Source organism: Equus asinus, chromosome 21 (assembly GCF_041296235.1).
Source record: "Equus asinus isolate D_3611 breed Donkey chromosome 21, EquAss-T2T_v2, whole genome shotgun sequence".
In the NCBI taxonomy this organism is placed as follows: Eukaryota; Metazoa; Chordata; class Mammalia; order Perissodactyla; family Equidae; genus Equus; species Equus asinus.
Genome location: NC_091810.1, coordinates 10591671 through 10615468, shown reverse-complemented (window position 1 = coordinate 10615468; position 23798 = coordinate 10591671). Strand labels below are relative to the sequence as shown.

The 23798-nt window shown below is 54.1% G+C and overlaps 1 protein-coding gene across 6 annotated transcripts in view; it reads left to right on the top strand.

Annotated features, from left to right (window-relative positions):
- The window catches only part of UROC1 (urocanate hydratase 1), a 48971-nt gene extending 25585 nt beyond the window's left edge, over positions 1–23386 (top strand). For 3 of the 6 annotated variants that reach the window (XM_070492724.1, XM_014846092.3, XM_070492725.1), the window contains 10 exons: positions 139–318; positions 646–743; positions 1472–1544; positions 3005–3126; positions 4658–4728; positions 7694–7792; positions 9480–9579; positions 15342–15423; positions 21524–21623; positions 22652–23386. In XM_070492724.1, coding sequence (XP_070348825.1) covers positions 139–318; positions 646–743; positions 1472–1544; positions 3005–3126; positions 4658–4728; positions 7694–7792; positions 9480–9579; positions 15342–15423; positions 21524–21623; positions 22652–22792 — 1066 coding nt within the window. In that variant the 3' untranslated portion in view covers positions 22793–23386. The other 3 variants (XM_044754967.2, XM_070492726.1, XM_070492727.1) reach the window with 3 other exon arrangements.
- The last annotated feature ends 412 nt before the right edge of the window (positions 23387–23798 follow it).

The window sequence follows — 23798 nt, the reverse complement described above, 5'->3', positions numbered from 1 at the left end:
TTGTGGGGGGGATGCAGGATTAGTCTCAGCTTGCTGCAGGTCTTGTGGGCTGCAAAATGTGCTACAGGCCAGAGGGTGCCCGCCCCTGCCCCCAGCAGGTGCCACCTGGCAATCACCACCCACCCTGCATCTCCCCAGGGAGCGCCTGGTCCACGAACTGGATACCACAGGGGAGCTCTTGGTGGACTTGGGTTCAGACCAGACGTCCTGCCACAACCCGTTCAATGGCGGCTACTACCCTGTGCAGCTGGGCTTCACAGAGGCCCAGAGCCTCCTGGCCTCTAACCCAGCTGCATTCAAGGCCCTGGTCCAGGAAAGGTGCGCTGGCCCTGGGCTGCTCGGGGGTGGGTGTGGGCCTGGGGCATGGGCGCAGAGTCGGGGAAGCACACACGGCCGGCAGGAGCTTTTGGACTGGGCTTTTCTGGCCTCCACCTGGTTCTCCAGCGGCCAGGTGTGTGGCCTTGGGCAAGACCCTTAATCTCTCTGAGCCTCTGTTTCCACCTCTATCAGACAAAGTGGAAGTCAGCAGAGCTGCCTGAGCTCCAAGGGGTGGGGCTCTGCGATGACAGAGGTGGGACAGAGAGGGCCAGCTCTCAGAGCCTCACTGGTGGGCCGAGCTGACCACTGGCCACTGCTTTGTTGCAGCCTGAGGAGGCAAGTCTCAGCCATCAACAGGCTGGCCAAGGAGAACTTCTTCTTCTGGGACTATGGCAACGCCTTCCTCTTGGAGGCCCAAAGAGCAGGTGAGAGGAGAATTGAGGCTGGGTGAGGGGGCCCCAGCCTCCCTGGCTGGGAGGGGCCAAGATGCTGGCACTGGGCAACCTGCCCTCTCTCCAGCCAGGGGTGGCTGGTAGGTGCCTGGGGGAGGTGGAGACCACGGCATGCAGGTTCCACAGTGCCCCTGCCCAGGCCTTCTGGAAACTGGCCCCGCTAAGTCTTTGGCCTCACTGGGCCTTGGTTTCTCCATTTGCTTTAAGAACAACGGAAAGCACCATGGGGAGAGCAGGTGCGATGCTTGGGTATAAGGGAAAAAAGTGCAAGAAAATGCACTTTTACTTTTCTGTGATGGAAACTTCTTTCTATAAAACAGGTGAATCATTCATGGAGGGTAAAGTTCAAAAGGTACAAAAGATAGACAGTGGGAAGTCTCCCTCCTGGCCTGTGTCTGGCACCAGCTCCCTCCTGGAGTCTTCAGCCTCTGGAGTGCCTGTCTGGATGCGAGGCAGATGGACGGGCAGAGGCAGCCATACCCCGTGCAGTGTGCACAGAGGGCAGCGTGCCCTTGCTCTCTCTCTCCTCCTTATACCTCGACAGAGACGGGTGGTGCTTCCCTGTCGGGACAGGGTGCTCCCATGGTCCTTCCTCAGGCCTTTGTTAAATCACCCTCTGGATGGTGGCATATGTCCTACCTTGGGGGGCCTGCCAGCCCTCGGCCCCTCCAAGTGATTCTGGGCGGGGGCTCTGTCCACAGGAGCCGACGTGGAGAAGAAAGGCGCCCGTAAGACAGAATTCCGCTACCCCTCGTATGTCCAGCACATCATGGGGTAGGTGATGGGGCCCCTCCCAGCGTCCTGGGCCTGGACAATCAGGTCGGGCAAGCTGCCCCCTCTGACCACCGCTGGGGTCGTGCACTGACGCCTTTGCTCAGCCGTAGAGTGGCCATCACACCAGGTCACAGGGCTTCCACCACAAAATGCAGGTGAAGAGGAGCTGAAACCCTCAGTGACCTGGTGCAGGGCCTCAGGGAGAGAGCAAGGAGGCTGGGGGCGCCAGCCGAGGTCACTTCCTGGTGAACACCCCAACGTCTGTGTACCTTGAGTGCTGCATCCACATTGCTGCCCATCTCGTGGCCACAGCCGCAGGCTCCGAGCAGGCAGCTGGTGGCTCAGTCCATGAAGGCCAAGACTTTGAAGCCTGTGTGCCCCCCGGCCTCTCAGGCAGGTCTGGAGAGACCAGCGGCCCAGGACACGGAGGGAGGAGTGGGCAGTGCCCAAGGGGCTGGGCTGAGGGTGGAGGTGTCGACGCCAAGCCAAGCAACCTAGGCTTAAGCAACACAGATGCGCAGGGGGCAGGGGGGAAGGGGGCGGCGGGGGGAGGGGGAGGTGGGGGGTCGGCAGCCTCATGATGCTGTTGGAAGGTTGGCCAGCCCTCGCATGCACCAGGTGGGCAAGAGGGCGGGAGGGAGGGAGACCAAAACGCCTCCTTCTCAGGCTCACTGGGGGTGGGGAGGCAGAGCCATGTGGGTGCCGGCCACAGGGGCAGGGGCAGCTGGGGTGTCTCTGAGGAGGGAGGCAGGAAGGTAGCCTGCAAGGGGGCTGGTGAGCATGGGAGGCCAGGGACGCCCAGGCTGCTGCACCCTCTGCTCGAGGTCCCCTGGAAGGCCAGGTCCGCAGGAAGGCCAGATCCCCTGGGAAGGTCAGGTCCCTGAGAGGGTCAGGCCCCTGGGAAGGTCAGGTTTCCCAGGAAGGTCAGGTCCCCTGGGAAGGCCAGGTCCCCTAAGGCAAATGTGGCCAAGTCCCCACTTTCACTTTTCTCCCAACTATTTAGTTTTACTTGACTGATTTTTAGGTTGTCTGTAACAGCAGTTTAAGGACATTTCTGCTCGTGTCCCAGGTCCCTGCTCCCGCAGCTAGAGATGGTGCAGCTCTGAGATGGGGGCAGAGGGCTAGAGGGAAAGGGAACACTGAGGGGGCTGAGGGGGGCACTGAGGTCACGAAGGGGCTAAGGGGAGGGAGGGGGCCTGTGGCAGGCAGGGCCTCCGCAGCTTCCTGTCCAATAAATGGCTTAGGGGCTTCCAGTAACAATTCTAGATGTGGAAGCTCCCACTTCACTACACATGCCCACACACTACGCACCCCAGCACACGCTCACTTCACACACAGCCGTCACCCCACTCAGTTCTGGATCATCTGCTGGCCTCCCCTCCCTGGATCGTGGTGAGCCTGGCCAGGGGGTGCAGCCAGCTTGGGAAGCCCCAGAGTGATAAGGCACTTTGTCTTTGCAGGGACATATTCTCCCAAGGATTCGGGCCTTTCCGCTGGGTATGCACGTCAGGGGACCCCCAGGACCTGGCGGTCACGGACCAGCTGGCTGTGTCTGTGCTGGAGGCGGCCATTGCTGGCGGAGGTAGGGCCGTGGGCTGGGAGGTGCTCTTGGCAGCCAGCGGTGCAGGCGGTTGTCCTTGCCCCTCCGCACCCCCCGACTTCTCCGCTGTCCCCTGCCTGTGGGCGCAGGAGCATGCAGCCTCAGGGGGGTGCCACCAGCGGTGCTTCTGGGTCTTTGCGGCTGCTCTCTGTGCCCCGTCTGTGCCGTGGCCTTCACTGCCCCCAGCCCCCCTCCGCTTTCCCCACCAGGGCTCGTCCAGTGCGTCTCTGGTTTCTCTGACATGGAACGCCAGCTCTGCGTCCGCATGGGGACGGCAGTGGCGGGCCACGTCTGCCTGCCCCCTCGGTTAGCCGCGGTCCCTTCTCGTGGGGTGGGTTTGCCGTGTCTCTGATCCGGGGAGGGGAGAGGCGCTTCCTGGGGGACGCTTCCTCGCCGTCAGGGCTCCTGCTGGCTCGCTGCAGCTCTGCCTCGGTCCAGGAGGCTTCTCTCCCCATCTCTGTGCGGGTCAGCCAGCCTTTGCTGTCATTTTACATCCCCAGGGGCCATTTTTGCATCCAGGTTCCTTGGGCCAGGGGTCAGGGCTGTGGAGCCAGGCTGGGGGGTGCGGGGGAGGAGCTGGCGGGGGCGCCTCTGGGCAGGTGGGAAGTGGCCTTTGCTTGGAAATCTGGTCAGAGGCCTCGCAGGTTTCCTGGTGTTAGAACCGCTGCACGGCCCTCGGCAGGTGGTGGCAGGTGGCCAGCGGCCGCCCTCCGGCAGGGGCCTCTGCGCGGGACACATGCTCCCGGGGTGGCTGCTCTCGAGGGGGCTCCACTGGAGCAGCAGCAGTGTTTCCACCAGGCAGGAACCTTGTAGCACAGGTCCTGGTAGAAGAGAGTAAAGGAATTAAGATGTGACGACTTGTGAGCATTACCTTCATTTTTAATAAAAGCTTTTTAAAGTGTAAGTTTATTTAGTTGAAATTTTAACCACTGGCTCACACAATTCCTGAAGGTTTAACGCCTGCTCTCCTCCCCCGTGCCCTCCGTTCCTTAGCCGACTGGCTGGTCTTACTGGGATAAGCCAAGCTCCTTCCCACCTCAGGGCCTTTACACGTGCTATTCCCTCTGCCTAGAATGCTGTTCCCTCAGATCTTCATGTAGCCGATTTCTCCTTAGCATTTAGGACGTCGCTTGACTGCCACCTCCTCAGAGAGGCCTTTGGTCCCCTGCCCCCCATGCTAGTGACGCCCTCACTGCACTCTTATCTTCTTCATGACCCGTGGAAGTCTTTGTTCCCAGTGCCTGGCGCATGGTAGGCCCTCGATAGCTGTTTGTGGAGGGAATGAGGGTACCAGGCAGTGCATTAATTCACGTGACCGTGTGCATTGCTGGGTCCAGAAGGCGAATGGCCTGGTGTGGTGCTGGGATGGGGTCTCCCTGACCCGCTGTCCGGGCTCCAGTGATGGGTGCAGAACAGGTGGCTGCGCCGAGCAGCCTGCGAGAGGGAGGGTCTGCGCCCCCCGCCACGGGGCGGAGGCCTCTGTGCCATGCCACCCCTCCCTCTCCCCTTGCAGTGAACCCGGCGGTGAGGCTGCAGTATGTGGACAACATCCGCTGGATCCGGGAGGCCGCCAGGCACCAGCTGGTGAGGGCTCAGCCTTGGGGGAGGCAGGGCTGGGCCCCCGGAGAGGGTCTCTACACGTCCCATGAGACTGCTTAGGCGGCAGCCCCATCAGCCTCATAGGAGGTGGCAGCAGCCACCTCGCCACGGGGCCGCTGGACAAAGAAGCCCAGGGCCTTTCAGAAGGTGGCCTGGGGCTCTGGGGCAGCGACCAGGGTCAGTTAGGTCGTTCTTCACGCAGTTACGCCACAAATAGTGCTCTCTCAAGAGGTGGCCCCTGCAGGACCCTGGAGCCAGGCCTCCTGGCCTCTCAGCTGTGTGACCTGGGGTGAGTGGCTCAGCCTCTCTGAGCCTCCTGCCTCATCTGTGCAATGAGATGCTGTGATGGCACATGCACTCTGGCTGTGGGGGTGAGCTTGGAGCAGGCCCTCTGTGGCAGTTGGTGCATCAGGCACAGCCGGGGCCCGGGTTGGGCAGACAGGCGTGCCTGCTGCTTCGTTTCTGTGGCTGTGAGTGTGCGCACGAATCAGGGTGACATGGGCTGGAGGCTGCTGTGTACAGACCAGGCAGAAAGGTGTCTCTGAGGAGCTGACTCGTGGGTTCAGGTCTCAATGCTGGGGTTTGGGGAGTCGGGGAGCAGCTGTGTGACTGGCACCAGAGGCAGAGGGACCAGCCAAGTCACAGCCCTGAGGTGGCAGCGGGCTTGCTGTACCAGAACGAGAAACGGGCTTGTGGCTCACACATGTTCGGCAACAGACCCCAGTAGCCCGACACTGCCACCACGTCTGGACTAGTGGCTCCTTGGCTGGGCCCTGGGCTGGGAGGGGACTGCTTTGAGCACTGCCCCCTTTCCTGGGCTTCCGTGCTCCAACAGCATCCTCCCAAACGTCTGTCCTCCTCGCCCCCTGCCTCGCACGTGTGTTTCAGCCGCAAAACCCCTGTGCCAACAGCGTTTCTGTGGCCAGCCAAGTCGGAGATGCCCAAGGCCCCGGCTGCCGACTTGAGGGCTTGGGGCCCAGGGAGGAGGACAGGGCTGGTCCAGAACGGGGCCTGGAGGGGAGAGCAGCACCCCACCTTGTGGGCGGGCCGCCAGCCCCCAGGAGAAGGGCTGCCAGGTGGTCGTGCCAGGTGGCCACGCGATCAGGGCTCGTGCCGTGGCCAGCTGGGCACTGCTGCGAGGGCCATAAGCAGGCCTCTGTCCTTGTGTCTAAGTTCGTTTATTCAGAGATTGGGTTCTCCTGCTTGTTTCATGTTGCTCTTTCTCTTGTGAAAAATGGTCATCGCAGAAGGTCGTCCTTTGTACAAATTTTAGTTGAGTTTCTTTAATGTATGCTCTTGCCAAAGCTGCAATCCTGTGTCAGTTCCTCCTCAGTTTTCTTTTTCTGGATCGAAGAAACCTGAAAATTTCTGCAGTGCTGATGTATAGTATGGTTTTTCCAAAAAGGGCCTGAGGCCACTGATGTGAGTACACTAGGGCCGAGGGAGAGAAAGGCACGAGGAAGTAAGCAGCAGCCGGCTGACCGCTGACGACGTGGCGGGACCGAGCTCTCACTTCAGGCTCCTGGTCAGGCACAAGGCTGGCTCCACCACGCTCCTGCCTCCTCACCCCTTCCTGCACCAGCTGGCCAGGCAGCTGAGGGAAGCACCTGCAACCTTTTTGGAGAATCCAGGGTTTCTCAGCCTCAGCACTACTGACATTTGGGACCAGATAATTCTTTTTTTTTTTTTCCAAACGTGGTAAAATAATATTAACATAAAATTTACCATCGTAACCATTTTTAAGGTACAGCTCAGTGGCATTAAGTACATTCACATTCTGTGCAGCCATCGCTGCCGTCCATCCTCAGAACTCTTCCATCTTCCCCAGCTGAAGCTCATCCGCGTTAAACACCAACTCCCCACCCCCTCCCCAGCCCCTGGCAGCCCCCATTCTACTTTCTGTCTCTATGGATTTGATTTCTCTAGGGGCCTCACGTAAGTGGAATCATACGGTATTTGTCCTCTTGTGACTGGTTTATATCATTTAGCATAATGTCCTCAAGGTCCGTCCGTGTTGTAGCAGGTGTCAGAATCTCCCTCCTTTTTCAGGCTGAATCATATTCCGTTGTATGGACAGGCCACATTGTGTTTATGCATTTATCCGTTGATGGACACTTGGGTTGCTCCCGCCTGTTGGCTGCTGTGAATAATGCTGCTATGGACGTGGTGTACAGATGTCTCTTCGAGTCCCTGGGGGCTGGATAATTCTTTGTCATGGGGGCCTTTGTAGGATGTTGAGCAGCATCCCTGTCCATGCCGGCAGCACCCAGAAGTGTCTCCAGTCATTGCCAGATGCCTTTCTGGCTGAGGACCGTTGTGCTGCACGGTGACTCCTTGTCATTTGCTGAAGCCTTTCTTTCTTGGGAGCTGTGCCTCGCCCTCCAGGAGCGCTGTGTCCTGGTGGTTGAGTGCGTAGGTGCTCAGCCCTGCCACCTCCCGGCTGGGTGACTCTGGGCTGGTTGCTCTGCCCCTCTGGGCCCCAGTTTCCTCACCTGTAAAATGGAGCCTACCATGAGGGTAACAGCATCTTCCTCATAACACTCACAAATGCGTGAGTGTAAGTTCCTGGAGTTGTGCCGGGTGCAGCCATCAGTGCACTAGGTGGTGTTGCTGTTACTATTATTGGAAGGGCTCATGCAGGGTGATGCTCATAGTAGGATGTGGCTCAGGGTCTCAGAGGCCCCTCCGGGGGTTAGCCCTTGAGGTGAAGGACCACAGAGGGACGCCGGGGGCCCAGACTGCGCGTGAACAGGCGGGCAATTGGCGTGGCTGCCTGGTGGGCTGGATGTGAGGCCTTGCCTCAGGCCCACGGATTGTAGAGCCACCATGTACCTCGGGGGCCTCCAGGACCTTCCTAGGGGTGGCCATCTGGCTGCTGGTGGGACATGTCACTCAAGTCTCCCCCCGTGTCACAGGTCACCGAGGTGCCTCTTCTTCCCTCTCTCCGCAGGTGGTAGGCTCCCAGGCAAGGATCCTGTACTCTGACCAGAAAGGCCGTGTGGCCATTGCCGTGGCCTTTAACCAAGCCATCGCCAGTGGGAAGATCAAGGTGACGTGCCCTGTGCTGCTGGTGGGAGGCCTCCCTTAGGCTCCTTCTTGTCAGTGCCAGCCCTGCCTTGGGGCCCCAGCTCTGTGTGTGTCAGGTGGGGAGCGGGTAACTGGGGGCCAGGAGTGATGAGGCCTGTCCTCAGACCCAGGCTCTGACACTGTTTCCTGCTGTGTGATCTTGGGCAAGTCAGGTGCCCCCTCTGAGCCTCAGTTTCCCTCTTCTGTGAAAGGAAAATAACCGTAACCTCAGATCATGGGTGTGAGGATTAAATGAGTCAGTCCACACAAGTATTTCATATATCTTTGCTGAATTATCTTTTTCAAATCATAACAGGCTTCCCGAGCTTTTCTCCATTTTCCTCCGAGTCAGCCTGGCCCACCTTGGGGTGCGTGGAGCTCCAGGCACACTTGTTCAGGGCCTCTCACTCCTCTTGTGCCTCCTGCCTGAGTTCTTGCTGGCATCCCTCTGTTTGCAAGGACCAGGAGTAGTAATGATCAGATGTGAGAAGGAAGTCATGACGGATGACTGTGAAGGCTGTCCCTGTGGCCCCGGGTGGCACTGGCGGCAAGGACAGCAGCCCCAGCCTTTCTCAGGGAGCACCAGCAGCGTGCATGGCTGCTGGGCGCTTCCTGAAAGCCCAGGTGCTTGTGTGGATGGCTGGCGCAGCGTGGCTGGAACAGCCTTCCAGGCAGGCTCCCATCCAGGCTTTAGTCGGCTGGTTGGCCCAGAGAGCTGAATGAATGAATGAATTCATTCATTCGACAGAGCTTGATTGAGCACCTCCTCTGTGCCAGTCTTGTTCTAAGCACTAGGGACAAAGTGCCAGAGAACAGGATAGACAGGGTCCCCACTCAGCGTATCTACTCGTAGTGAGGGGAAACTGACGATGCACAGCCGGCGGTATAAATTCAGAGTTTCAGGCGGTGATGGACATATGAAGAAAATGAACTGAGGTGACAAGGTGAGGGTGATGGGGTGAGGGTGAGGGGTGACCTTCGAGGGGTGACTTTCAAGGGGTGCTCAGGATAGGCCTTTCTGAGTTGCTGATGTAGAGCTGAGGCCTGAATATCCAGAAGGTGCCAGAACACTGGGTGCAGGTGGTTCCAGGGCAAAGGTGAAGAGGCGGGAGCAACCTTGGCCTGTCCAAGGAAAGGAGAGGAGGCCCTCTTAATTCAGAGTGGGGGGAGTTCCCCTTTCAGTGGGATACCTCCACCTACATGGGGATCCCGTGAAATTCAGGGAACCCTGACACCCAGTGGTGTCACAGACTCAGGGCCACGCTGCCCGAGGGGAGAGCTCGACATAGGGAAACTGTATGAGACTAAATCCCAGCCCGTCCTCTCACCAACTCTGTGACGCTGGGCAAGTTTCTGACTCTCTCTGGCCCTCAGTCTTCCTTTCTATAGAACGGGCATGATAACTCCTCTGGAGCGTTTGTTGAGAAGACGCACTGAGCAACACATGCGTAGTACGTGGGTGCTCCTGTGCATATAGAAAGCATCAAAATCAGCAGAATCTATTCATAAATATAGAAAGGCATCGGGGATGTCTGCGCTTCCTCTTGCTAAAGAAGATCTATTTTCCAGGGGAAGGGCTTCTGGTGTGGCCTGACCCTTGACCTCTGCCCTCCACTGGGCAGCCATGGTGGACACTGTTGGCTGACATCTCATATCCTTCCACACTGCAGGCGCCGGTGGTCCTGAGCCGAGACCACCATGATGTGAGTGGCACAGACAGCCCCTTTAGGGAGACCTCCAACATTTACGATGGCTCTGCCTTCTGTGCAGGTGAGGAAGACAAAAAATTAAAAAAAAAATTTGTTAATATTGGATTTGGATTTTATTTAAAAATCAACTGATTCATTCAGTCAGTCATGATTTTGCAAAAAATGTGCTGGCGTCTAGAGGCCTGCGTGGGTAAGCAGCCCAGGACAGAGGGCTGTGGGACATGGAGCTTCTGCTTTTGAAACTGGGCCAGCGTCAGCCAAACGGGGACAGTTAGGTGCCCTAGACTTGAGTGTGCTTCTGGCCCTGGCACTTGCTGGGTGATCTTCAGCAAGGTGTTTAGTCTCTGAACCCCAATTTCCTCATCCAAATAGAAATAACAGTAGTACCCGCCTCAAAGCGTTGTTGTGAGAATGAAATGAGTTAATCCACGTGCAGCCTTACATCAGTGTCCCGCAGCCAGCGTTCAGTGAAGGCCAGCTGCCACTGCTGCTGCCACTGCTGCCGCTGCCACAACCACTCTACAGGCGACCTCAGATGTGTCGTGGGTTTGGTTCCAGAACACCACAATAAAGCGAGTCACACAAATATTTTGGTTTCCCAGTGCATATAAAAGTCCTATTTACACAATGCTAGAGTCTCTTAATAGAAATATGTCTGAAAAAAACAATGTACATACCCTAATTAAAAAAGACTTTATTGCTACAAAATGCTAACCATCATCTGAGCCTTCAGCGAGTAATAAGCTTTTTGCTGATGGAGGGTCTTGCCTTGACCTTGATGGCTGCTGACTGAGCAGGCCGGTGGTTGCTGGAGCAGGGGGGTGGTTGTGGCAACTTCCTAAAGTAAGACGACAATGAAGTTTGCGGCACTGACTGACTCTTCCTTTCATGAACGATTTCTCTGCAGTGTGCGGTGCTGTTTGATGGCATCTTACCCACAGCAGAACTTCTTTCAAAATGGGAGTCAGCCCTCTCAAACCCTGCTGCCACTTTATCGACTGAGTTTATGTAAATTCTAAATCCTTGTCCTTTCAACAGTCTTCCCAGCGTCTTCCCCAGGAGCAAATTCCATCTCAAGAAACCCCTTTCTCTGCTCATCCACAAGGAGCAGCTCCTCATCCGTTAGAGTTTGACCATGAGATTGCAGCACTCAGTCCCATCTTCAGGCTCCACATCTAATTCCAGTTCTCTTGCTGTTTCCACCACATCTGCAGTGACTTCCTCCACTGACGTCTTGAGCCCTCAAAGTCGTCCATGAGGGCTGGAGTCACCTTCCTCCAAACTCCCGTTCATGTTGATATTTTTGACCTCTCCCCATGAATCACAAATGTTCCTAATGGTGAACACTTTACAGAAAGTTTTCAATTTACTTTGCCCAGATCCATCAGAGGAATCATTATCTATGGCAGCCATAGCCTTACAAAATGTATTTCTCAAATAGTAAGACTTGAAAGTTGAAGTTACTCCTTGGTCCATGGGCTGCAGAACGGATATTGTATGAGCAGGCATGAAAACAACAGTAATCTCACTGTGTGTCTCCATCAGAGCTCTTGGGTGACCAAGCGAACTATCAACAAGCAGTAGTATTTCAAAAAGAATCTTTTTTTTCTGAGTAGCAGGTCTCAACAGTGGGCTTAACATATTCAGTAAACCATGTTGTAGGGAGATGTGCTGCCATCCAGGCTTCGTTGTTCCATTTATAGAGCACAGGCTCTATAAAGTTCCATTTATAGAGTAGATTTAGCATAATTCCTGAGGGCCCTGGGATTTTTGGAATGATAAATGAGCACTATAGCCAGCCTTTTGTTCTAGTGGCTAAGATTTGGTGCTCTCCCTTGTGTGGCCTGGGTATGTTTCCCGGTCAGGGAACCACACCATCCATCTGTTGGCTGTCATATTGTGGCAGCTGTGTGTTGCTGAAAGCTGTGCCACTGGGATTTCAAATACCAGCAGGGTCACCCATGGTGGACAGTTTTCAGTGGAGCTTCCAGACTAGGAAGAAGGACCTGGCCATCCACTTCCGAAAAAATTGGCTCTGAAAACCCTGTGAATAGCAGTGGAGCATTGTCTGATCCAGCACTGGAAGATGAGAGGATGGTGCACAAAGACCAGGCATGGTTCCACTTTGCTGTACACAGGGTCACTGGGAGTCAGAATCGACTCGAGGGCACTAACGAAAAAAGGGAGCATTGGCTTCAACTTAAAGTCACCAGCTGCATTAGCCCCCAACAAGAGAGTCAGCCTGTCCTTTGAAGCTTTGAAGCCAGGCAGTGACTCCTCTCTAGCTGTGAACGTCCTAGAGGGCGTCCTCTTCCAATATGAGGCTGTTGTGTCTCTATCGCACACGTGTTGTTCAGCGTAGCCACCTGCATTAATATCTTACTTAGATCACCCGGGTAACTTGCTGCGGCGTCTACATCAGCACGTGCTGCTTCGCCTTCTGTGTTATGGGCACAGCTTCTCTCCTTAAACCTCGCGGACCAGCCTCCGCTGGCTGGTTCTTCAAACTTTTCTTCTGTAGCTTCCTCCTCTCTCAGCCTTCAGAGAATTGAAGAGAGTCAGGGCCTTGCTCTGGATTAGGCTTTGGCTTAAGGGAATGTTGTGGCTGGTTTGGTCTTCTGTCCAGACCACTCACACTTTCTCCATGTCAGCAATAAGGCTGTCTTGCTTTCCTATCGTTCGTGTGTTCACTGGAGCAGCACTTTTAATTTCCTTCCAGAACTTTTCCTTTGCATTCACAGCAGGCTGACTGTTTGGTGCAAGAGGCCCAGCTTTCAGCCCATCCCAGCTTTCGACATGCCTTCCTCATGAAGCTCAGTCACTTCTAGGTTTCAATTTAAGGTGAGAGATGTGCCACTCTTCCTTTCACTTGAACACTTAGAGGCCATTGTAGGGCTGTTAATTGGCCTCATTTCAATATTGTTGTGTCTCAAGGAATAGGGAGCCCCAAGGGGGAGGAGAGAGAAGGGAAAAGGCTGGTCAGTGGAGCAGTCAGAACACACACAACGGTTATCAATTAAGTTCGCTGTCTTATATGAGTGTGGTTGGTGGTGCCCCAGACAATACAATAGTAACATCAAAGATCACTGATCGCAAATCACCATAACAAATATAATAATAATGAAACGTCTGAAATATCGCGAGAATTAGCAAAATGTGACACAGATACAAAGTGAGCAAATGCTGTTGGAAAAATGGCTCTAACAGACCTGCTCAACTCAGGGTTGCCACAAACCTTCAATTTGTAAAAAACACAATCTGCAAAGTGCAATAAAATGAAGTATACCTGTAATTATTATAATCATCACAGAGACTAGCAGGTTTAGTTCTGGGGTAGCTTTCTCATTCCCAGCACCTGAGGGCTCCTTCCATTATGGATGGGATCCCAAAGGAAGCAAGTAGACACTCAGGAACACCATCTGCATCACTTTATCAAGGAATTGGTCCATTTCATCTAAGTTATTAAATTTATAGATATATAGTTGTATCGCTTTATTACCTTTTTCTTATGTACTTTTTTTTCCAATTGGTGAGGAAGATTGGCCCTGAACTAACATTTGTGTCAATCTTCCTCTTTTTTGCTTGAGGAAGATTGGCCCTGAGCTAACATCTGTGCCAGTCTTCCTCTAGTTTATGTGGAATGCCACCACAGCATGGCTTGACAAGCAGAGTTTAGGTCCACGCCCAGGATCTGAACCTGCGAACCTGGGCCACCAAAGCAGAGTACCCAAACTTAACCACTATGCCACCAGGCTAGCCTCAACTTTATTATCTTTTTAATGTCTGTGGGTTCAGTTGTGATGTCCCATTTTTCATTCTGTTTTTTTTTTTAAATTCTTCTCCCCAGAGCCCCCCAGTATAATTGTAGATTCTAGTTGTGAGTGCCTCTGGTTGTGCTATGTGGGACGCTGCCTCATCGTGGCCTGATGAGTGGTGCCATGTCCGCACCCAGGATTCGAACTGGTGAAACCCTGGGCCACCGAAGTGGAGCACACGAACTTAGCCACTTGGCCACAGGGCTGGCCCCTCATTCTTGATATTGGTCATTTGTGTCTTCTCTCTTTTTCCTTGGTCAGTCTGGTTAGAAGTTTATCATTTTTATTGGTCTTTCAGAAAAGAAGTTTTTAGTTTAATTGACTTTTTTCCTGTTGCTTTCTGCTTCCAAATTTGTTGATTTCTGCTCTAATTTTTAGTGTGTTCTTCCTTCTCTTTGCTTTGGGTTTAATTGGCTCTTCTTTCTCTGGTTTCATAACATGGAAGCTGAAGTTACTGATTTGAGACCTTTTTTTTCCTTTTCTGATGTATCTATTTAAGCTATAAATTTCCCTCTAAAATGCTGCTTTAGCTGAATCCTAGAAATTTTCATATAATGTAGTTTCATTTTTATTCATTTCAAAATATTTTAAAATTTCCTTTGAGATTTCCTCTTGGACCCATGGGTTATTTAGAAGTATCTTTTTAAATTTCCAAGTTTGGGGAGATTTTTCAGATATCTTCCTGTTATGACCTCTAGTTTAATTGCATTATGGTCTGAGAACTTACTTTGTATTGGCTCTGTTCTTTTAAATTTATTAAGGATTGTTTTGTGGCCCAGAATGTGGTCTGTGTGGGTGCACTTGAGAAGAACATGTATCCTGCTCTTACCTGGTGGGTTCTAAACATCAAGTAGGTCAGGCTGGTTGATATGCTGCTCTGGTCCTCTGGGTCCTTACTGATTTCCTGCCTACGTGTTCTACAACTTACTGAGAGAGGAGTGGTGAAGTCTGCAACTCTATTTGAGGGTTTGTCTGTTTCTCCTTTCAGTTCTTATCAATTTTTGCCTTGTGTTTTAGGTACACACTCATTTAGGTTTATTGTGTCTTCTTAGAGAATTGACTTCTTTATCATTATGTAATGTCCCTCTTCGTCCCTGATATTATTCCTTGTTCTGAAATTCTCTGATGCTAATATAGTTTGTATTCATATCTGTGGCCCTGTAACAAATCACCACAAACTCAGTGGCTTAAAACAACACAGCTGTGTTCTCCCGCAGTTCTGATGCTCAGAAGTCTGAAGCCAGTCTCAGTGGGCTAAGGTCAAGGTACTGGCAGGGCCCTGACCCTAGGAGGCCCTGGGGGAGAGCCTCTTTCCAGCCTCTTCCAGATGCTTGAGCTGCACTTCTTGCCTCTCACAGCCCAGCACCAGGGGGAGCATGATCAGGACTGTCCCTGATCAGTAGGGTTTTTGGCGGAAGACCCTGCCAGAGGGTGCAACCCCTCCCTATATCTGTGTCTCCAGGGGCTTCACAGGCTCAGGCTGGCTCACACCTGTCCTTCAGCGATCTGTCAGACCCTTGTGAGGCAACCAGCTTGGGTTCTGCTTCTCTGTGCAAGTGCCTGTGTCTCCCCAGATTTCAGGTCAGTTGGTTGCCATGGGCCCTCAGCTCTCTGATGGGGTCAGGAAAAGTCATTAATTTGCAGTTCATCCCCCACCTTGTTGTTTTAAGAGTGGGAGTGACACTCTGGCTGTCTGCATCTCTGAGCTGAAACTGCCACCACGTCCCTTTTCGTTCTTGTGTTCTTCCTGCCTCTGGAGCCCTTTATCTGGCATTCGGTGCTAGAGAGCTTAGCCACAGGGAAGCCAGTTTGGCCTTTGTCAGTTCCTCCTGCCTTCGCTGGCTCTGCAAACATAAATTATTGCTATTTCTAGACTTGCTTATCCCAGTTCTCTATCTGTCCTTTAGGCCTGAGCGACGCTGGCTAGCCAGTGGGACCTGCAGAGGCCCACTGTGCACCCACCCCGGCTGCCTCGCTCAGGCCAGACGGGTGGCCTCTGTCTCCACAGACATGGCTGTGCAGAACTTCGTGGGAGACGCCTTTCGTGGCGCCACCTGGGTGGCTCTTCACAACGGCGGGGGCGTCGGCTGGTAAGAAGGCTTCAGAGCCCCGGGATGTGGGGACCGTGGCACCTCCCTCGAGGGTCCCAGGCCCCGCCTCCGCTGAGCTCCGTCTGCTCAAGGCTTTGCTGTTACGTGTTCCTTCTGTGGGATGGAAACTGGAGGGTGTGGGGGCGCCTCATCGAAGCCACTCTACCTTTGGGGTCACACCTGACATGAAGGCCTGTTGTGATGCTGTCAGAGCAGCAACTGCCCTTTCGTGTCAGTTTCCATGATGCTTTCAAAGATGTTTTCTCAGGAATCCTCAGTGCTGTCCCGGCCCAGGTCTTTGCATTCCACCCAAAGTTCCCAGGGTGGCTGGTCTGGAAGGCACGAGATCTGGATTCTGGGCTCCCTTGGGTCCCAGCCCACGGCTTTGTCCTGCAGGCCTGTTTCCAGTCTGTGCCATGGGGAAATTGCAGTTTCTGGAAGGGTCTCATTTGGCTGACAGTCACAGTTCCATTGTGAAGATGTCCACTATAATTCTGCACCCCTAATTCCAACATGTGGGAGTTCTCCTCGCCCCACCAAGCTCTTCTCCAGGACCCTCTGGGTATCCTACAATTCAGCTCACTTCTGGCACTGTCTACTGGAGATAGTATCAGATCCACAGATTAAGGGCTCAGTCCCACAAGGCTGCCTGCACTTCAGATGCCAATGGCAAGTCCACGATGTCACCTGTGCTCCTATAGACCAGAGGTTCCCAGGACCCCCTCCTTGAGTTCCATCCATTTGCTAGAGCAGCTCACAGAACTAAGGAAACCCATTTACTTGCTAGATTACTGACTTATTACAAAGGATGTTAAAGGGTACGAACCAGCAGCAGATAAGGGATACACAGGGTGAAGTCCCGAGCAAAGGAGCTCTGTCCTTGTGGTGTTTGGGGCCCGACACAGTGGAATGTGGAAGCATCTGGTTCCCCAACCTGGAAGCTCTCTGAACCCCGTCCTTTTGGGTTTTATGGAGGCTTCATTACATAGGAACGATTGATTAAATTGTTGACCATTGGGGATTGATCCAACCTCCAGCCCCTCTCCCCTCCCTGCAGGTCAGGGGGTGGGACTGAAAGTTCAACCCCCTAACCATGTGGTTGGTTCCCCTGGCAACCAGCCCGCATCCTCAGGTGCTTTCCAAAAGTCACCTCATTAACATAACAAGAGACACCTTTATAGCCCTTATCACTTAGCAAGTGTCAAGGGTTTTAGGAGCTCTGTGCCAGAGACAGGGACGAAGACCACATACATGTTGATTGTTACAAGTCACAATATCACATCCACTGCTAAGAGTAGTGAATAACTAATGTTTATTGCACGTGGACCATGTGGCAAGCATTTGCTAAACTCTTTGAATCCACTCTCTCACCTAATCTTAGAAGGAAAATACATTCTACAGATGAGGAAACTGGGGCACTGGGAGGTTAATGAGCTGCACCTGCGCAGGGCCGCCTCTGTGGGGAGTCTCTTGGGGGAAGCTCCCCGGTCTGGGCTCCCAGGCAGCTGGATCCCTGGCTACTCCCAGCAGGAGAGGGTGCTGTGGCTTCGGAGAGGAGGACAGCTGCCCAGGCTGGCCGCCTCTGACCCGGCCTCCGAGCCCAGCCTGGCCTTACCGTCCAGAGCCAGGTCCTTCAGCACCGGAGCTTCCCAGAGCATTCCAATGGGCTGGCTGGCCCTTGGGCCCTTCCAGGCCAGAGTTCCGAGCTGCAGCCCAGGCGGGTGGCTCTACTTAACGGAAAATGTGACTAGAGAGCTGTTCTTTCGGATACACAGCCTGGAGAAAACCAGGGTGCAATGTTCCCGGCACACTGGGTTCTTGTCCCCAGGATGGGAATCCAGAGAGACAACAAACCGGGGTAGAAAAGTAAAAGCTGGTTAGTTGGTGCAAGGAGAGGCAGCAGGGAGCCTCATGTTCAGAGAGGCAGGCAGGTGGCAGCCCAGTGTGCTCGTGGACCTTTGGACCATGGGCTGCAGAGCAGGAGAGGTCAGTGGCCAGTCTCTGGTCTTGGGCTGGTTGGACAGCTCAGTAAAGACCCTCTGGTCTCCTTTCCTTATAGAGGGTGTAGCCATTTCTGGGAGCTGAGTGGGAAGGACAGGTCCTCACTGTTGGGTGTTGAGACTTCTCCTCAATCCCTGTATATTTTTTTTTTCCTTTCTTTCTTTCTTTTTTTTTTTTGAGGAAGATTGGCCCTGAGCTAATATCTGCCACCAATCCTTCTCTTTTTGCTGAGGAAGACTGGCCCTAAGCTAACATCCATGCCCATCTTTCTCTACTTTATATGTGGGACGCCTGCCACAGGTGGCTTGATGGGCGGCATGTAGGTCCGCACCCGGGATCTGAACTGACAAACCCCAGGCCACCAAAGCAGAATGTGTGAACTTAACCATTGCACCACCAGGCCGGCCCCAATCCCTGTGTTTTCATATCCATGGTCTCACTTTCAGATGTGCCTTCTGCCCTCACACCCAGATCCAGCCCAGGGGACCTATGTCTTTGAGGAATAAAGGCATATATTTGATCCACCATCTTTACTGGATACTAACCTTTTTTTCACCAAACAATGTCTTAGAGCCATCTCAAACTTGAATGTGCATAGGAGACCCCTGGGAGCTCGTGAAGATGCTGATTCTGACTAGCAGGTCTGGAGTGGGGCAGAGATTCAGCAGACCTCACTCGCTCCCAGGTCGTGCTGCTTCTGCTGGCCAGGGGACCCCTCCACTCTGCGTAGCCAGGCTCCGAGGGCTCTGGTGTCTGTGCACAGCCCTCTCCTTGAGGCTCCCCCTGCACTGTTCAGGAGGAGCATCTTCGTAGGGACCGTTTTGTGGCACAATTAAGAGCATGGATTCTGAGGTGGATCTGTCTGCATGAGTTAAGCTTGTTCAGCTTTGTTTCTCATTGACAAAAGGGTCATAATAACAGCTGCTGCTTTGTAAGCTAGTGGTGCAGATTAAATGAGTTAATAATAATAGCTAACGTGTACGTAGTGCATAATGTGTGAGGCCTTCTAAGAAATGTACATATGTTAGCTCGTCTATTTGCCGTAACAGTCCCATCTAAGACATAGTGCTGCCCGGGAGGGGTCAGTGACTTGGCCCAGGGTTCACAGCCAGCAGGGCTTGCAGGAGGGCTGGCCCGCACGCATGCGCTCACCACCGCGAGTCACTCGTAAAGGAGCCAGAACAGGCCCGGCACGCAGCACACCTCCCGTAAGTGTTAACCTTCATTGTGTGCGAGGTATTTGTGATTGCAGGCTCAAAAAGTGTGGGCAAAATTTTTGGGCCGGGCCCCATGGCTGAGCAGTTCAAGCCCCGTGCGCCTTGCTTCAGCAGCCGGGTGCACAGGTTCAGAACCTGGGCGCGGACCCACTCCACTCACCAGCTAAGCTGTGGAGGCAACGCACACACACAAAAGGGAGGAGAATTGGCACAGATGTTAGCTCAGGGTTGAATCTTCTTCAGTAAAAAAAAAAAAAAAGTGTGGGCATTTTAAACTTGGCAGCTGCGGCAGTTTCTCTAGATAAAAATCCCTGTTTGCATAACCTCATCTCCCTGGATGTTGCCGCCCACTGGATGTTGACGCGGGATCTGCCAGGCTGGTCGGCAAGAAGTAACAAATCCTTTTTGTTTTGGTTTGAATTTTCCACTCCCAGGTTTTTGTTTTTGAGTCGTGTGCTTTTCCTTATCGATTTGCAGATGTCCTTGATCTATTCTAGGTCTCAGATGCACAGATTGCTGCCTGTCACCTGTCTTTGAACTTTGTTTAAAGTAACTGGCTTGTTGGCTTCTCCAGGAGGCAGACGCTGAGGTTGAGTTGGGAGTGTGCAAAAGGCTTAGAGGGGAGGACCACCTGGGAAAGGAAGAGGGGCAGGACAGGTTGGGGGGCCCTCAGTCTCCATGCAGACCCCACAGTTTTGCTGCCCAGTGTGAGTTCCAGGGCCCAGATGGCCACTGGAGGAGCCTGCACCAGGCAGAAAGGGGTGGGCTCCATGCACAGCATCGCTCAGCCTCCGCCTGAGAAGGACCCTGAGGAGCTATCACGGGGGCTGTGAGTGGACTGCCTTCCCGGCAGGGCTTTCTGGGCAAAGTGCCTGGACCGGCCTCCTCTCCCACAGGGCAGCTTCACATCTTTGTCCAGTGACTTGTCTCTTCCGGCTCTTTGCTTTTTTAAATGTTGCTTTAAAAGACCTCCATTCTTTTCTTTTTTTTTTTTTGAGGAAGACTGGCCCTGAGCCAACATCCATGCCCATCATCCTCTCTTTTGTATGTGGGATGCTACCACAACATGGCTTGATGTGCGGTGTGTAGGTTGGCACCTGGGATCTGAACCAGTGAACCCTGGGCCACCGAAGCGGAGCACATGAACTTAGCCGCTCGGCCATGGGGCCGGCCCTGACCTCCTCCATTCTTGAGTTAAGAAAAAACAGGCAACTAAAGTTGCTTTATTCATCCTATAATTTTGAGTGTTCCTTTCTTTAGTGCACCTGGCACTCATCTTCTCCCTGTGTGATGTAGGCCCCTGCTTTCATGTTTTTCTCAAGAGGGACAGTTGGTTGTCCCCACTGTCTGTGAGTGGCCCAAGGGCTCCACTGAGAGCAGTGCTGCCTTTCTCTTCATCCCATCTTTCCATGCTCAGTGTGCTCCGGCTCCTCCCTGGTGGGGTTTGCTGAGGTCACTGGAGCTGAGTAGCTTTGCTCTCTGACTGGGCTTCAGACTCCCAAAACAAAAGATGTAGTACTAATTTCCAAAACCCCTCTCTGGTCAAAGATCGCATCAGGTCCTCGCTTGGTGCCTGTGGCTGCCGCCTGCTTTCCCCTCTGATACCCACCATCAGCCTCTGACTGGTGAATGGTGATGACCTTAAGTCTATTCAAAGCAGCCTCCACCCTGGAGGCTGGTGGGAGACGGGATGGGAGCTGGCTCATAGGCAGAGGGTTGCCAGTTGCAGGAATACAGGCTGAAGGCAGGCAGGGGCAGCTGGCCTGCTTACAAGAGGTGCTCAGCTTACCTGCCCAGAGTGGGGAACGCTGATGGCTCCTGGGACAGAGGCCTCAGCCTTCTTGGTGGGAACTGGCTAAAGTTGTCAGTAAGGTCCAGGCTGGGCAGAGAAGCAGGTAAGGCCAGACGGGCCTGAGGATGTGAGACTAGAGAAACTAGAGGGAGGCACAGTTGCACCTTTTGGGGGCGGGAGAAGAAAGAGCAAATTCCCTGGAAGTGAGGACTGGAAGGCGAGACGCTGTGGTCCCAGGGGCTTGTGTTCGGCAGTACAGCCCTGGCAGGTGCTGACAAGATCCAGGCATTTCCAGTGCGTGTAACTGAAGGAGGCACAAGGGATGTAGGGATGTGAGCTGAGCAGGAACCGAGGCCGGGTCCAGCATCCAGGTCCAGCAGCCCTTGATAATGATGTTGAGGGCGAGGATGGATCCAGGGGCTCCAGGAGGAGAAGGACCTCATAGCTGATGGAGACAAACCTGGGGACAAACATGTGGAAACTGGAGTAGCAGTAATATCTTCAGTGGGATTCAAATGCCATCTATGAAGAAATGAATGACCACAAAAACATATTGACCTGTGAGAGGAGGTAGTGAAAACAGTACTCAGAGAAATGCACTAATTAGAAAACAAGAAATACTGCAAATAAGGGAACTCAGCCTTCACATCAAGTGATCAGGATCCCAAAATACACCTAAAGTTGTAGCAGAAAGAAGGGGTAAGGAAGATCGGGAGCACAGAGGGAAAGCCAGGGGCGTGGAAGAAGGACAATTGAATTGAGCCATACAAGAGACGCCTATAAAGAAAGCACACCTTTATAGGAAGCACTCTGAGAACCGCAGGAGAGGGAGGTCACGTTGCCTCCGGGAAGTGACACAGGAATGGGTCCCAAAGGTGGGCGCATGGCCAAGCCGGTGAAGCACAGAGGCATGAGTGGGCAGTGCAGAGCCATGGGACGCCTGCATCCCCGAGGCTGTGGAGAGGGTGCCGGCTCCAGGCTGCAGGGCCCACTGTGCCACCTCCTCAAGCCAATGCTTCCAAAACGTTCCAAGCTGTGCTCTGCCTGCTCCAGCAGGGTCAGGGCCCAGAGTGACCTTTGCTTCTTGCAGGGGTGAGGCGATCAACGGGGGATTTGGCCTTGTGCTGGACGGGACCCAGGAAGCTGAGCAGAAGGCCAAGATGATGCTCACCTGGGACGTCTCCAACGGAGTAAGGCACAGCTCTCCAGGGCTGTTCCCAGAGTCTCCTTTGTATCCCTTGCCTCTGTTCTCACAGGGCCCCAGGGTCCCAACCCTTCCCTCCCAGTGAGATCATGCCCACTGCTGGTGCTGAGAGGCCTCCTTTTAAAGCGCTAGCTTCCCACCATCTCTGAAGGTGGGTCAGATGCAGCTTCCTAAGCTAGTGCAGCTATAACCTACTTTGCTCCATGCAGTCTTCTCTTGGTGTGCGTGGGGAGGGAGCGCTCCATCCCTCCCCATGACAACATCACAGTCTGCCAAGAAGGAGGAAGCAGCACAAATGGGAAGTCAGGTGGTAATGGGGAAGGGTCTGTGTGGACCTGAGCAAAATAGGGAGGAGGGCTTGGGGAGCTGAGTGCAAGGGCCCAGAGTGTGATGTGTGACGTTGGGTGGCCCAGAGGGTGAACTTGAGAGTGGAGCGTCGAGGGGTCCCTGGGGGGGCCGACTTTCCAGGAGCCCCCAACAGGGGTGGTGGTCTTCATCCTGAAGGCAGTGAAGCAGTGAGAGAATGGATGGGGGAGTTGTGGGGGGGACATGGTTAGCAAGGAGGCAGAGGAGGTACCATGGCCGTCATCCGCGTGAGCCCTGATGACAGAGATGGAGAGAAGGAAGCTGACCAGAGAGAGAGTTTAAGGCAGAGCCAAGGCTGATGTGTATTCTATGAGGATGGAGCCGAGGGGTGCTGAGGATGAGTCCTGGTGCCTAGCTTGGAGCCCCTGCGTGGAAATGGGGTAGGCTGGGTGGAAGGGTGGCCAGTTGCAGATCAGAGGGGTGGGCACATCAGAAGTCTGGCCAAGAGAGGAGGAGGGGGTCTGACCCAGGGGTAGGGATGGGGCAGATGCAAAGGACTGCTGGCCCTACCGATAGCACAGAGGGTCCCTGATGTGCAGGAGGGCAGGGGGTTTGGAACCAAGTCGCAGTGTGTCCAGAATACCTTGTTGGGAACCGGGTGATGTTGGTACCACCTGCTGCACCGCCTTCTCTCCGTCTTCCTGGCAGGTGGCCCGCCGCTGTTGGTCCGGGAACCAGAAGGCCTATGAGATCATCTGCCAGACCATGCAAGAGAACAATGGCTTGGTGGTGACACTCCCGCATGAGGTGGCTGATGAGCATGTGCTCCAGCAGGCCCTGCAGTCGTGAGCAGAAATACAAGAGCCAGCCATGGTCCCCTTGTCCCCCTGGTCCCCGTCGTGACTCTCACAGCCACACCACACCTCCTACCACAGACCATTGTCTCCTGGGTCAGGAGTTTCACACACACGCCCTCATTTGGCCTCACAACACCCTGGAAGGTGTGCCGCTACTGTTCCCATTTTTCAGATGGGCCAGCTGAGCCCAGGGAGGTGGAGCCATTTGCCCACGACCACAGGGAATGCTTGGAGGGCAGTGAAAGCCTTGTTCAAGGCTGACTCCTCAAGTCTGCCATGGAGCAGGCTCCAGGAGCCTTGGGGGATGCGCGTGCCGTGAATACTGGCTGAGCAGGTGCCAGCCGAGTCCCTCTAAGCTCCTGCCAGCCCTTCTCCTACAAGGGGCAGGGTTTCCTTTGGCCAGGTATTTATCGGTCTCTCTGTCTCCTGTCTGCCCTCCATTCATCCACGCAGCTATCTGTTCATCTGCTGGCCCATCCATTTGTCTATGCAGGTACTTTCTGTACCTCGGTGCCCTGGCTCTGGGCACGAAGGAGCATGACCAGGCCCTGGGCTTGGATGACAGACCGGGAAATAAAGAATTGACCAGAGAGCTGTGTCAGGTGTCGTGGGCAGGGGGGACACGGGGTGGCGGGTGGGGGACAGGCAGGGCTCTGTGCTAAAGGATAAGTGATGGTTTCTTGGGAGGAAAAGGAGAGAGGAAGGGGCTCCTGGCAGGCGGCAAAACACAAAGCACAAGAACATGCAGCCTGGTCACTCATGACACAGAAGTCCACTCAGGGGCCGCTTTAGGGGAACGTGCCCTGCAGGAGCCATGGGGGCCTGAGGCCAGATTCCTGCTCCCGCCCCCAGATCCGAGTCCAGCCTTAGATGCGGAGCCCCAGGCAAAGGCAATTCTGTGACCATGCTTTTCCAGACCTTCATTCTGAAGCAGGCACTTCTTTTTTCAAGGGTTCCCACTTTTAGGGCCCCTCCTGCCTCCCTGACCCTTGGTTGCT